At 54.5% G+C, this 13692-nt stretch overlaps 2 protein-coding genes across 3 annotated transcripts in view; both read right to left on the minus strand.

Moving 5' to 3' along the window:
- Window positions 1-1432: 1432 nt before the first annotated feature.
- On the minus strand, window positions 1433-7951 carry EPHX3 (epoxide hydrolase 3). 2 transcript variants are annotated; one of them, XM_055372025.2, is made up of 7 exons: window positions 6856-7949; window positions 6663-6748; window positions 6121-6278; window positions 5844-5972; window positions 2898-3001; window positions 2672-2808; window positions 1441-2563 (listed from the first exon to the last, which is right to left on the minus strand). In XM_055372025.2, exons 1-7 carry the CDS (start codon window positions 7096-7098, stop codon window positions 2338-2340), a joined length of 1083 nt encoding a protein of 360 aa, XP_055228000.1. In that variant the 5' UTR covers window positions 7099-7949; the 3' UTR covers window positions 1441-2337. The 2 variants fall into 2 exon arrangements, with proteins under 2 accessions (XP_063557138.1, XP_055228000.1); XM_063701068.1 differs by lacking the exon at window positions 2672-2808 and having other exon boundaries at window positions 1433-2563; window positions 6856-7951.
- Window positions 7952-11792: 3841 nt separating this feature from the next.
- The window catches only part of BRD4 (bromodomain containing 4), a 97286-nt gene continuing 95386 nt past the window's right edge, over window positions 11793-13692 (minus strand). Inside the window, exon 20 of the mRNA XM_055372026.2 lies at window positions 11793-13400. Coding sequence (XP_055228001.1) covers window positions 13332-13400 — 69 coding nt within the window. The 3' untranslated portion in view covers window positions 11793-13331. The remainder of the gene's footprint in view (window positions 13401-13692) is intronic.

The following is a 13692-nucleotide window of genomic DNA, read 5'->3' on the forward strand; positions in this document are numbered from 1 at the left end:
AAAAATGGGCCAGGCGCGGTGGCTCACGCCTGTAATCCCAGCACTTTGGGAGGCCAAGACGGGCGGATCATGAGGTCAGGAGATGGAGACCATCCTGGCTAACACGGTGAAACCCCGTCTCTACTAAAAATACAAAAAATTAGCCGGGCATGGTGGTGGTCACCTGTAGTCCCAGCTACTTGGGAGGCTGAGGCAGGAGAATGGTGTGAACCCGGGAGGCGGAGCTTGCAGTGAGCCGAGATCGCACCACTGCACTCCAGCCTGGGACAGAGAGAGACTCCGTCTCAAAAAAAAAAAAAAAAAAAAAATACAAAAATGAGCTGGGTGTGGTGGCGGACACCTGTAATCCCAGCTGTTCAGGAGGCAGAGACAGGAGAATCGCTTGAGCCTGGTAGGCAGTTGCAGTGAGCCGAGATCGCGCAATTGCACTCCAGCCTGGGCGACAGAGCAAGACTCCATCTCACAAACAAACAAACAAACAAACAAAGGATATTGTGCTGGGGATAAGGGAGGACAGAGGGGGATGACCAGCAGGCAGGCCTATCTCAGAGACAGGAGAATGTATTTCTCAGGGCCTCTCAGTCCTCATGGTACAGGTGATGATGGCAACATCCCCAAAAAGCCAGGCACAAGCCAGGGAGATACAAGCTGATGCTACAGTCAGCCTGGGACTGGGTGGTGCACCCTCCACATATAACCCCAACCCCCCACCCACCCCCACCCCAGAGGGCTCCAGAGTCAGCGGAAACTGTGGCTAATTTGGAGCAGAAGTTTCCGGGAGCTGGAGAGGCAGGCCTCAGATCCCAGATGGCTTTTCTGGGAGCTGGTCCCTTCCTGCCCCGAATCCAGAATCTCACTTGGTCCTAACAGAGACGAGAGCTGTTTTCCCAGGGATCTGAGACAGGCCAGCCCAGGCTGGGGCAAGAGAACTTGACCTGACCAGGCCTGGGGTCATGACGGGGGGTGAGGGAAGGGGTTTGTGGGAGCTCTCCTGGGACTGGCTGGAGAGGAATGAGGAATCTGCACACCCACCTGCCTGCTCATGAGGGTCTGCCCTTGGGGAGGTTGCCAGGGGCCAGGCAGGGAGGCCCCCTACTCTTTTTTTTTTTTTTTTTTTTTTTTTGAGACGGAGTCTCGCTCTGTCGCCAGGCTGGAGTGCAGTGGCGCGATCTCGGCTCACCGCAAGCTCCACCTCCCGGGTTCATGCCATTCTCCTGCCTCAGCCTCCTGAGCAGCTAGGACTACAGGCGCCTGCCACCACGCCCGGCTAATTTTTTGTATTTTTAGTAGAGACGGCGTTTCACCATGTTAGCCAGGATGGTCTCGATCTCCTGACCTCGTGATCCGCCCGCCTCAGCCTCCCAAAGTGCTGGGATTACAGGTTTGAGCCACTGTGGTCGGCCCTGACCCCTACTCTTAAGCTAGGATTACCCTCATCAGCGCTGCCACACACAACTTTCTTCACTGATGTGGCAATTGAGCACTTGAAATACAGCTGGTATGGCCAGGCACAGTGGCTCACGCCTGTAATCCCAGCACTGTGGGAGGCCAAAGTGGGCAGATCACTTGAGGTCAGCAGTTCGAGACCAGCCTGGCCAACATGGTGAAACCCCATCTCTACTGAAAATACTAAAATTAGTCAGGCCTGGTGACGCTCCTGTAGTCCCAGCTACTCAGGAAGCTGAGGCACAAGAATCGCTTGAACCCGGGAGGTGGAGGTTGCAGTGAGCTTAGATTGCGTCCACTGCACTCCATCCAGCCTGGGCGACACAGCAAGACTCTGTCTCAAGGGAAAAAAATGAAATACAGCTGGTGGGACTGAGCACTGCATTTTCATTGTATTTCATTTCAATTAACATACATTTAAGTTGAAGTAGCCAAATGTGGTCAGCAGTATTGTATTTAGAGTAGCACTGAGCTGAAGAACCGGGCAGGAGGTGGAAGGCAGGGACAGGAAGGTCAGGGTTTAAGGTTTGTGCAGCTATGGCAGAGAAGCGACTTTGGCAAAGCGCAGAGTGAGGCCCCAGGAAGGGAGGAGGTGGGACACTCGGTCTCGGTCTCGGCATCTGGCTCCACTGGAAGAGAGGTATACCCAGTTCCCAGGGTCAAAGTGTTTGTTACACACACATGCATCCATGCCTGTGTGTGAGTACAGGGGTTGGTGTGTCCCGAGGCACCCATAGGTGCACTGGTGTGAGATCCAGGAGTCCCATGCCTATGAGCGATTCAAGAGTTCACCCATGTATGGACATTGTATGGACTCCCAGGCACACACGGATAACGGGTGTGTGTTCCTTCCTGAGTATCCATGCCTCCTGGGCAGGCCAGCAAGGACCACTAGTCCAGCAGGTCTTGCAAGAAGGCCCACATGTACTGGTGCATCTCCTGGGGGTTGCTCTGTGGGATCCAATGCCCTATGCCTGGCAGGATGTGGGCCTCCAAGCGGCCCGGCACAAAGCGGCTGCCGATGGCTTCCACCAGCCCCAGCTCCAAGTAAGTGTCCTTCTTCCCCCACAGCAGCAATGTGGGTGTGGTCAGCTCCTGGGGTTCCAGGGGGAAGTTCCTGTGGCCAGGACAGACAGACAGGCAGACAGACAGGCAGAAGGATGGCTGCCTCCCACCCCCATGCCCCTGCAAATCTCCTGAGCTTATGCTTGGCAACTGGTCTCACCTGAAGAGGTTTCGGTAGTAGTTGAGGGGCCCAGTGAGGCCACCAGGCTGTGAGAAGTTATAAAGGAAGGCCTCGAGCTCACTGGGGGTCAAGCATGGGATGCCTGTCTTGCGGTGGGTGAGGGTGGTCTTCAGAATCTAGGTACACAGCAGGACTCTGGCTTCGGCGCCCAGCCTGCCCAGCCCCGACCTGCTTCCCTCCTCCCTTCAACCTGCACCCTCTGTACCTGGAAGTCAGACATAGACAGCAGCTTCTCGGGCAGCCAGGGCAGCTGGAACAGGAACATGTAGTGGGAACGGAAGAACTGGCTGATGTGGTGCAGGGAATAGTCTGGGGTGGGAGGGTTGGGGGAGAGATGTAAGGCCTGCTCCTGGGGTGGCCCCACACACCTGCACCCCTACACATACCCAGGTCAGGGACACAAGCCTCAGGAATGCCACTGCTGCCTGCCTGGGTCTGTGAAGGTACTAGATACCCCTCCTGGCCTGGGCACCAGCTACATTCCCTCCTGCCATGTTTCACTATCCACAGGATAGGGGCATCTCCTGGGAACCCCCATATCCAAAGGTGTGCTTCCCCTGCCCAGGCCAGGGTGCGTTTCCTCTGCTTTATTCAGCTAACATTTATTGAACAACTACTGCATGCCAGGCCTTGTTCTAGACACAGCAGTGAATCAGACAGACAAAACTCCCTGTTCATCCTAGGCAACTTAAGGAAACCCCTGTATCTATAAATTTTTTTTTTTTTTTTTTTGAGACAGAGTCTCGCTCTGTCGCCCAGGCTGGAGTGCAGTGGTGTGATCTTGGCTCACTGCGAGCTCCGCCTCCTGGGTTCACGCCATTCTCCTGCCTCAGCCTCCCAGTAGCTGGGACTACAGGCACCCGCCACCACGTCCGGCTAACTTTTTTTGTATTTTTAGTAGAGACAGGGCTTCACCGTGTTAGCCAGGATGGTCTCGATCTCCCGACCTCATGATCCACCCGCCTCAGCCTCCCAAAGTGCTGGGATTACAGACGTGAACCACCGCACCCGGCCTCCGAAAAGTAATTTTTAAAAAATTAGCAGGGTGTGGTGGTGTGTGCCTATAGTCCCAGCCACTTGAGAAGCAGAAGTGGGAGGATCGCTTGAGCCCAGGAGTCTGAGGCTGCAGTGAGCTGCAATTACAGCACTGCACTCCAGCCTGGACCACAGAACAAGACTGTCTCAAAGGAAAAAAAACAAAAAACAAAAAAAGACACCCCCAAAAGACAAAAAACTCCCTGCCCTCAGGGAGCTGACAGTCTAGATGGGGAGACAGACAAGTAAACAATAGGCTGGGTGCGGTGGCTCACGCCTGTAATCCCAGCACTTTGGGAAGCCAAGGCGGGTGGATCACTTGAGGTCAGGAGTTAGACACTAACCTGGGCAACATAGTGAAACCCCGTCTCCACTAAAAATACAAAAATTAGCTGGGCGTGTTGGGGCATATCTGCAGTCCCCGCTACTCTGGAGGCTGAGGAAGGAGAGTCACTTGAACCCAGGAGGTAGAGGTTGCCAGGCATGGTGGCTCACTCGTGTAATCCCAGCACTTTGGGAGGCCGAGGCCGGCGGATCGCTTGAGCTCAGGAGTTCAAGACCAGCCTGGCCAACATGCGGAAACCCCATTTCTACTAAAAATACAAAATAATTAGCTGGTCATGGTGGCACACGTCTGTAGTCTCAGCTACTGAGGAGGCTGAGGCAAGAGAATCACTTGAACCTGAGAGGCGGAGGTTGCCGTGAGCCGACATTGCGCCACTGCACTGCACAGAGTGAGACTCCATCTCAAGAAAAAAAAAAAAAAAAAGTGGCCAGGCGTGGCGGCTCACGCCTGTACTCCCAGCACTTTGAGAGGCCAAGGTGGGCAGATCAGAAGGTCAGGAGATCAAGACCATCTTGGCCAACATGGTGAAACCCCATCTCTACTAAAATACAAAAAATTAGCCCGGCATGGTGGCCTGTAATCCCAGCTACTTGGGAGGCTGAGGCAGGGGAATCGCTTGAACCTGGGAGGCAGAGGTTGCAGTGAACTGAGATCACGCCACTGCACTCCAGCCTGGCAACAGAGCAAGACTCTGTCTCAAAAAAAAAAAGAAAAAAGAAAAAGAAAAAAAACAACAAAAGAGAGAGAGCACAGTTATGACCACAGTGCTGCATATTAACATCAGGTGATATGATAGACATTGTTAACCTCCCCAGCCTCAGTTTCCTCCAGCTGGAACATGGGGATAATACAACCTTCATAAGCCCAGGAGCCTTAAGTAGGTTACTGTGTGCACATTCCTTGTTACTGTAAGTGCTATAAAAAAATGTGGATTACTCCTAAGTGTATTGTGATTTATTTTATTTTATTTTATTTTTGAGATAGAGTCTCACTCTGTCATCCAGGCTGGAGTGCAGTGGTGCGATCTTGGCTTACTGCAACCTCCACTTCTCAGGTTCAAGTGATTCTCTTGCCTCAGCCTCCCGAGTAGCTGAGACTACAAGCGTGCACTACCATGCCTGGCTGATTTTTTTGTATTTTTAGTAGAGACGGGGTTTCACCATGTTCGCCAGGCTGGTCTTGAACCCCTGGGCTCAAGCAATCCACCGGCTTTGGCCTCCCAAAGTGCAGGGATTACAGGTGGGAGCCACCACACCTGGCCATACTTTATTTTATTTATTTATTTTTTGAGATGGAGTTTTGCTCTTGTTGCCTAGGCTGGAGTGCAATGGCATGATCTCAGCTCACTGCAACCTCCACCTCCCAGGTTCAAGAGATTCTCCTGCATCAGCCTCCCGAGTAGCTGGGATTACAGGCATGCATCACCAATGCCTGGCTAATTACTTTTTTTTTTTTTTTTGTAGAGACAGTTGGGGTCTTGCTATGTTGACCAGACTGGTCTTGAACTCCTGGCCTCAAGTGATCCTCCCACCTCAGCCTCCCGGAGGGCTGGGATTACAGGTGTGAGCCACTGGGTCTGGCGTGTCATTAATTTCCGAATGAGGAGTTCCACAAAGGAAGGGACCTGGGTTGATTGCTGCACCCTCAGCCCCTGATGTGTTGACAGGTATACAGAGAATTGACAGGTATACAGAGAATTGCAAACACAGACACATGTCCCTGCCCCCTTGCATATAAGTACATCCCAGTGTCCCGGACTCCCACACACACCTTGGTACACCGACATGGGGGCACCACTGACCACAACCATCCGCTCGACCAGGGATGGGTAGTAGATGGAGAAATGCCAGGCAAGGAGGGCACCCCAGTCATGGGCCACAAGGATGCACTTCGAGTAACCTGTGGGAATTCAAGGAGCTCGCATAAGTGAGGTGCCCGGTAGGACTGAAGCAGGGGTGGGGGAAGTAGGTTCCAGCAAGGAGAAAGCGGGGGTATGCATGTGTGCAGGATGAGGGAGGCCACGCCTAGGATGGGGGTATGTCTGCACCCAGGCCTAGGATGACATCTTTGATGTCCACCAGCAGCAGGTCGATTGTGTAGCAGTCCACATCCCGAGGTGCATCCGAGGGGCCATAGCCTCGCAAGTCCACAGCCACAACATGGAAGCGGCTCTGGAACTCCCGGAGCTGGTAACGCCAGGAGAACCTGCCAGGCGGGCGAGGGAGGGAGGCTGAGTCAGGGCCCTCAGGTTGCACCTGCACCCTACGCCCATCAGCAACCATTGGCAACCCCTCCTTCCTGCTCTAAACTTCCCCTAAAAGGAGGATGGGGAATCCCAGGCAGAGGCAGAGGCTGAGGCTGGCTGAAGCCAGCTACACCCTGAATCCAGGGAACTTCAGTCAACCTCAATACCCCTTTGTCCTGTCCCTTCAGGGCCTAGGGATTCTGGCTATGCTGGCTCAGTACCCCTATCCCCATCTATGTTCAGCTTGTCCCGATCTATACAGCCCTCCTCCCTGCCTCTTGGGAGCCCAAGCTCCACCTGCCCCCGAGTCCCGTGGGCCCCAGGCCCCTGGGCCCCAGACGTACCAGTTCTCAGGGAAGCCGTGCAGAAACAGCATGAGGGGTCCGTTACCTCGTCCAGCCGAGACATAGTGCAGACGCAGGCCCGAGCTCTAGGGGGAGGGCACAGCCTGAAGCCTGGGGAACCCTCTCTCCCGAGCCTTGAACCGTCTCGACCCCACGCGACCCCGCAGCCCCGATAGCGCCCCCGTGCGATCACCTTGAGGTTCAGGAAATCGTGCTCACCCAGCGAGGGGTCGCTCAGGCAGGCGGGGGGCGCGCTCCGACGGCGCCCGCAGCAGCCGCGCCGGGGCCGGCACAGCACGTGCGTGAGCGCTATGCAGCCGTAGACCGCCGCGGCCACCAGCGCCACCGAGAACACCAGGCTCCACATGAAGGCGCGCAGCAGCTTCAGCGACAGGCGCGACGGCGCCAGCAGCGCGGTCACCACCAGCTCCGGCATGTCGCCGCGCTCCGGGACCACGGCGGCGCTGCCGGCCGGGGGCACCTGCAGCAGCGGCGAAGCGGTTTCAGGGCTCAGGGGCCCGCCGCCTTTGGCCTGGGGCCCCTCCGTGCCGTCGGGATTTGTGGGACGCGCTGAAGGAAGAGGCGGGCGGCTCCGACAGAAACAGCCAGAGCGCACCACTCACCTGAGTGCCAGGTAAACACCTGGGCGCGACAGGGACAGGAAACAAGGGTAGGGTGCGGGGGCTAGGGAGGAAGGGGTTGGAAAGGGGGGAAATAAGTGGGCGGGGCCTAGCAGGTCCTGTGCGGGGCTTAGGGCCGGGGCGGGGCCTAGCAGGTCCTGTGCGGGGCTTAGGGCCGGGGCGGGGCCTAGCAGGTCCTGTGCGGGGCTTAGGGCCGGGGCGGGGCCCAGGAAGACTCAGCAGCGGGTGGGTGAGGGTCTAAAGGCCGCAATTCCGGGCCGGGTGCGGCGGCTCACGCCTGTAATCCCAGCACTTTGGGAGGCCGAGGCGGGCGGATCACCTGAGATCAAGAGCTCGAGACCAGCCTGGGCAACGTGGTGAAACCCCGTCTCTACTAAAAATACAAAAATTAGCTGGGCGTGGTGGCGGGCGCCTGTAATCCCAGCTACTTGGGAGGCTGAGGCAGGAGAATCGCTTGAACCCGGGACGTGGAGGTTGCAGTGAGCTGAGATCGCGCCATGTACTCCAGCCTGGGTCACAACAGGGAAACTCTGTCTCAAAAAAGAAAAAAAAAAAAAAGGCAATTCCGAGCCCAGACAAACCTTAAGGAGGGGATCCTGGATCCTCAGTTAAGTGGGCGACACCTGGAATGAGGGGCGGGGCATATGCAGAGTAGGTGCGGCCTGCAAGCCAAAAAGAAGAAAGAGTTGGAATGGCGGGCGTGGCTTATGCGGGTGGGCGGGGAGAGGGTGGATCCTAGAGGAGGTGAGGCCTAACACTGGGCGAAGAAGGCGGGAGCCTGGGCCAATGAGCTGACGGTAGGCCGGGGAGGGGGCGGTGGGGTGGGGTGGGCAATGGGCAATGAGACGGAGGGCGGGGCCGGGACCTAATATGGCGGGTCAGGCGGGTCTGGAAGCCGAAGAAGAGGGACAGGCAATGCCAGGTCTAGGACTAGGAGGGAGGCGCGGGCGGTATTAGCGGCTCGAGGAGGCTTCGGGAGGTCCGGCCGACGGCCGCCGCCTGGTGCTACCCACCCTGGGGCGCGCGACCCTCCCTTCGGTCTGGCTCCAAAGACCTAGCAGCACTGACTTCACCCAGCTGGGTCCAACGGCGGGTCCAGCGGCCTCGGCCCGACGCCGTCCTCCTGCTGGCCCAACAGGCCCGCCAGCCCGCCCCTGTACGTCTGTGATTGGACGGCGGCGGCCACTGATGTTCAAGCGACAGGTCCTGGCCCGGGAGACAATCTGCAGGTGTTGAGGCCCAGGCTCCGAGAGCGGGCCGAGGAGGCGTGGATACCCTGATTCCTAGAGGGCAGGCCTGGTTCCCCCGAGGAGGACCCGGCCTATGAATGACTGGAGTTCAGGGGTTCTGGCCGAAAGAGGAAGTGGGACAGGGCCGGGTGTGATGGGGCCTAGAGTCACAGAGCCTTGCGGCCCTGCTGTCCCTGCAAGAAGCCAGCTTCTGGCCAGGCGCGGTGGCTCACGCCTGTAATCCCAGCACTTTGGGAGGCCGAGGCGGGCGGATCACGAGGTCAGGAGATCGAGACCATCCTAACATGGTGAAACCCTGTCTCTACTAAAAATACAAAAAATTAGCCAGGCATGGTGGCAGGCGCCGGTAGTCCCAGCTACTAGGGAGGCTGAGGCAGGAGAATGGCGTGAACCCAGGAGGCGGAGGTTGCAGTGAGCTGAGATTGCGCCACTGCACTCCAGCCAGGGCGACAGAGCAAGACTCCGTCTCAAAAAAAAAAAAAAAAAGCAGCCAGCTTCTTCCTCCTATTTTGCAACCTTCTCCCGATATCCTTGAACATTTTAGGGACAGCCATCACTTAACCCACAGAGCAACCCTATTAAGTCTAAGTAGCATAATCACATTCCTGTAGTATAGATCATGAACCTGAAATTCGAGGATGAAGTCATTTGCCTGAAGCCATACATCTTGTAAAATAGACATCCGCAAAGATGTAGGGAAAAAGGCAGCGATCTGTGGCTACACCTCCCCTTCCTCCCGGAAGCAGCCACTGGAACGTTTTTAGCTTTTTCTTTTTTTTTTTCAGACGGAGTTTCGATCATAGCTCACTGCAGCCTCGAACTCCTGGGCTCAAGCACTACAACCTGTAGTTGGGACTACAGGCCTGTGCCGCCACACTCAGCTAATTTTTCAAAAACTTTTCAGCGAGACGACTTGCTATATTGTCCAGGCTGGTCTCAAACTCCTGGCCTCAAGCATTCCTCAAGCCTCCACCTCCCAAAGTGGGATTACAGATGCAAGCCACCGTGCCTGACCTCTATTTCTTGACTTAACCAATGTATGACATCAGCCACTGACTTGCTCACATCACTACCCCGGACGTGCCGTTTTTTGTTTCCCTGTTAGTTTCCTTTAAAAACACTCCACTTGTCACCTCTTGCCCCTTTCCACCTCCCACTTTTATCCATATGCCTTTGTACTGTCAAGGCTGCTAAACATTATACTGTCCTGGGACCATAATTAAGTCCATGAAGTTGCCACTTAAAAGGTGAATAGTGGTTTATGTTCTGCCTCAGTGAACAATGCATCTCAAGAGCCGAATAGACCACTATGATTACATTGCCCATAGTGTACAAACTTTTGTTCTCCCTGCACTACTTAACCACTACCTTTCTTTTGTTGTGTGATTAGCCTACATCAAAGCTTTGGGGTTTTTTGTTTGTTTGTTTTTGTTTTTGAGATGGGAGTCTCACCATATCACCCAAGCTGGAATGCAGTGGTGTGATCTCGGCTCACCACAACCTCCGCCTCCAGGGTTCAAGCAATTCTCCTGCCTCAGCCTCCGGAGTAGCTGGGACTACAGGTGTGTGCTACCGCGCCCTGCTAATTTTTTGTATTTTTCAGTAGAGATGGGAGTTTCACCATGTTGGCCAGGCTAGTCTCTTAACTCCTGACCTCAAGCGATCCTCCCACCTCAGCCTCCCAAAAGTGCTGGGATTACAGGCGTGAGCCACCGTGCCTGGCAGCTTTGTTTTCTTTTACACCTTCCATTAAATCAATTATCTCACAATTTGATGTTCCCAGGATCTCTCCCAACCGACTCCACTAATCTGGAGGCATGGGTGGTGGGTGTCTGGGGAACCTCCCTTCTTCCTCTCCTACACATCACTGAGCTCCCGCCCTCATCTCCCCGCTTCTCCCAAGTCTACCCTCAAACAAAAAGCAGCCATCACAGGAGAGTAACTTTATACTCAGTACAAATGTTTATTTTTGCAATGAGAACTGCACAAAAAAAAAAAAAAACCTTTCGTATGTAAGTGAAAAGTCTACGAATTCCCTTCTACAAATGTCTAAAGTGTTTAATACAAGTCTCAGATTCACTGACATAATTATTGGCCAAGCGATCCGTGCATACAGTACAGTGGGGGCTTGTACACACCTCTTACTCTGGTATAGGACTAAGATTTCTAGTACTGTGGGAAGGGTTGGGAAATGGCTGGAGAAATTAAATAGATCCCAGTTCTCATTACAACCCAGGTAGAGAGACACCCATCAGGGAGGTGTGGAGAAGACCATGGCAGAGTTAAATCTTCAGCAGGAAGCTGCAGAGAAAACTATCCAGCTCAGCAGTTGGACCCAGGCTGGGGAAGTGTCTGAACAAAACAAGGAACAAAAATGAGTGGGTGGGATGAGATGGAAGAAACCCCAAAGAACCTAAATACATCACACTTGAAGTGGCACAGTGGTATATGAGGAAGTGCCTGAGTGGGCATGGACATCGAAGAAGTGGGGGGACCTCTGGCTGGATGCCTGAACCACACCCTTACAGGGAGGTTTGGCAGATCCAAAGACAATAAAGGACCTTTCAGGTCAAAAAGAGGGGATGTAGGTTAATAAACAGTGCTAGAAATGTTTCAATCAGTTTGTCTCTGCATACATATAAATTATATACTTGTATCTTACATCTTAGGGGCTCTTCTTGGGCGTCACCCATGCCTTGTGGCTGGGGCATATACATACACAGGTGGACACACAGGCAGAGCGGCCACCTGTGGGCTTTCTTGGACAGGAATGTGTGTGTATGTGCATGGGGGGTGAGGATCCTATTTTGGGGGATGTAGACTTAGATCTAAGAGTATCTGGTTAACCCTGAGCTTAAATGAAAGGAGGAGTTAGGTTGAGGCAGGCAAGGTGGGAGAAGTGGCCCAAGTCCTTTGGTGAGTGGGGGGACAGGATGGAGTAGGGTGGAGGGGAAGAATACTGTCTGGAGTTTGGCCAGGGTTCTGCTAGAGCACACCCTCCACCTCGGCCAGGGTCCACAAGGATGGGTACCGGGCTCTGCATCACAGCTTCAGCTTGGGGTGGTTGCTATGAGTCTGCGTGGCTCCCGCCCAGGGCAGACAGGGACAGGTCACAGGAGAGGGGCTAGGTAATCCCTGGCAGTATTTCCTGTACAGAGGTGGTCTGGGGTCCAGGGGGTCCCCTGGGCCTAGCCTAGGCAACAGTTGGTTCACAAAGAAATGTCAGGGAGACGCCAGCATTAAAAAAAGAGAGATGTGTTTATTCCATGATCAGTACAGACCAAATGCATATTCACCGTATGAAAGTCAAACCAGTCAGTGACTCCAGAGTTTGGCCAACACTGAGGCACCAGCGTCGTGGTGTAGAGTGGGTTCTCATGGCACGCGTAACCTCACCAGGGGCTCCAATTATAAAAATTAAAAAAAAAAAAAAAAAAACACCATGGGCAGGAGCGGCCAGCTGGTTGGGGCTGGGCGCCAGGTAGGGGAGTCTCTGCCTTAGTCTGTGGCGCCCCCAGGGCCCGGTGCCCCACCTCATCCCTTGGCCCTTCCTTTCTCAGTAAAAAACAAAAAAACAAAAACCAAAAAAAACCAACTCAACAGATCTGACATTAAAAAACAAAAAAGCCAACAAATGGGTGGGTGGGGGGGGGGGTGGTGGAGGGGAAAGAAAAGAAATTGTAGCTTTCTGGTTTTATAATTAAAAAGAGACTAATAAAGTTTGAAACTGAGTAAAATATAGGCAGGATTTTTTTTGTGTGTTTTGTCTTTTTTGTGGATTTTTTTGAGCTTTTTTCTTTTTTCACACCAGTTTGGTGGAGTCACCAACAAACTTCAAACAAAGATATGCCAACTATGTTCACTATACAGTACAGCCACGGTCACACACTACCCACAGCGCGGTGGCAGCCGCTGCTCAATGAGACGATCACACCATTTCGGAGATAAGCAGTGCCATTGTGTCTGGAGGAGAAGAGAGAATTAAAAATAAAATAGAATTCAACAAAAAATATATATAGAAAAAAAAGAAAAAAAAAAAACAAAACAGAAACACAGGTGGGAAGGAACTGACTTTGGTTGGTGGCCTCACTCCCCGGCCGAGGGCTACCCACGCAGGACAGTCGCCTCGCTCCGGATGCCATGGACACACACACCTCCACGGCACTATTCCCTTTTGCACAAGCAAACACTTACAGAGAGCGGCTCTCAATTAAAGGCTTGTGGGGGAGGGTCGGGGGGGTCTGTTCAAGGCAAAGTCAGTGCCAGCGAGGGAGTGGGCCGGCCTCGCCCGCCTCCAGCCCACGCGGGCCTGCCCTGGCCTCCTGGGAGCGGGCGGCGATGGCTGGGGTGTGGGGAAAGACTCCTGGCGGGCAGGACATCACGAACGTCACGTTCTTGGGGACAGAAAACCAGTCACGGTGGCGGCAGCAACGATGTCCTGTGTATACTGTGTAGACATTTGGCGGAGAGAAGGGCCTCTGCCCCGCATGTGGGGATGCAGGGCTTGGGTCCAGCCGGCACTTGCTCGTAACAAGGCGTGCGCTGAGCGGACGTCCTGTGAGGGGTGGTGGGTGGCGGGACGTCTGTCCGACTGGCCGTAAGGCAGACAGGCTCTGCAATCCTCAGCTGCCCATCAGGCCTGCCCCGGGCATAGCATGCAGGAGGGCCAGGCCCTGAGGCATCCCCTGGCCGCTGATCCCACCTCCACCGCCGCCCCTAACACTATGGAAAGTCAATGTTTTGCCAGAAAATCAAAGTCAGAAGCCACCTAGGTGCGCTCAGAAAAGATTTTCTTCAAATATTGACAATAGATCACTCTGGAAATTCATGTCAATGGTAGCTGCCATCTGGAGGAGAAAGGAAGGAGTCAGGAGGATGACCTAAGCCACCCTGCAGCTCCAAGCCCTCATACCCGCTACCAGCAGTCAGCCCCGTAGCCCTCCCCATGGCTGACCCCTCACAGCGCCCACCCCGTCCACACAGCACTCAGGGCCCTACAGCTGAGTCCAGAGGACCACATGCCGACCAGCAGGGACGGGGCTCCCCCGCTGCCCCTCCCTGTCCAGGCTCCAGTCCCCCTTTCCCAGCTCCCCCAGGAGCTAATCCTTAGACCAGGGTCCCCACCAGGCCTCCAGACTC

Source organism: Gorilla gorilla, chromosome 20 (assembly GCF_029281585.2).
Source record: "Gorilla gorilla gorilla isolate KB3781 chromosome 20, NHGRI_mGorGor1-v2.1_pri, whole genome shotgun sequence".
NCBI classification, from domain to species: Eukaryota; Metazoa; Chordata; class Mammalia; order Primates; family Hominidae; genus Gorilla; species Gorilla gorilla.

Coding starts and splice junctions, on each gene's coding strand:
- EPHX3 (XM_055372025.2), bottom strand. CDS start 7,098: ATGCCGGAGCTGGTGGTGACCGCGCTGCTGGCGCCGTCGCGCCTGTCG. Junction 2,809..2,897: donor TGTCTATGTCTGACTTCCAG/GTACAGAGGGTG, acceptor CTGTGTACCTAG/ATTCTGAAGACCACCCTCAC. Junction 2,564..2,671: donor TACTACCGAAACCTCTTCAG/GTGAGACCAGTT, acceptor TCCTGGCCACAG/GAACTTCCCCCTGGAACCCC.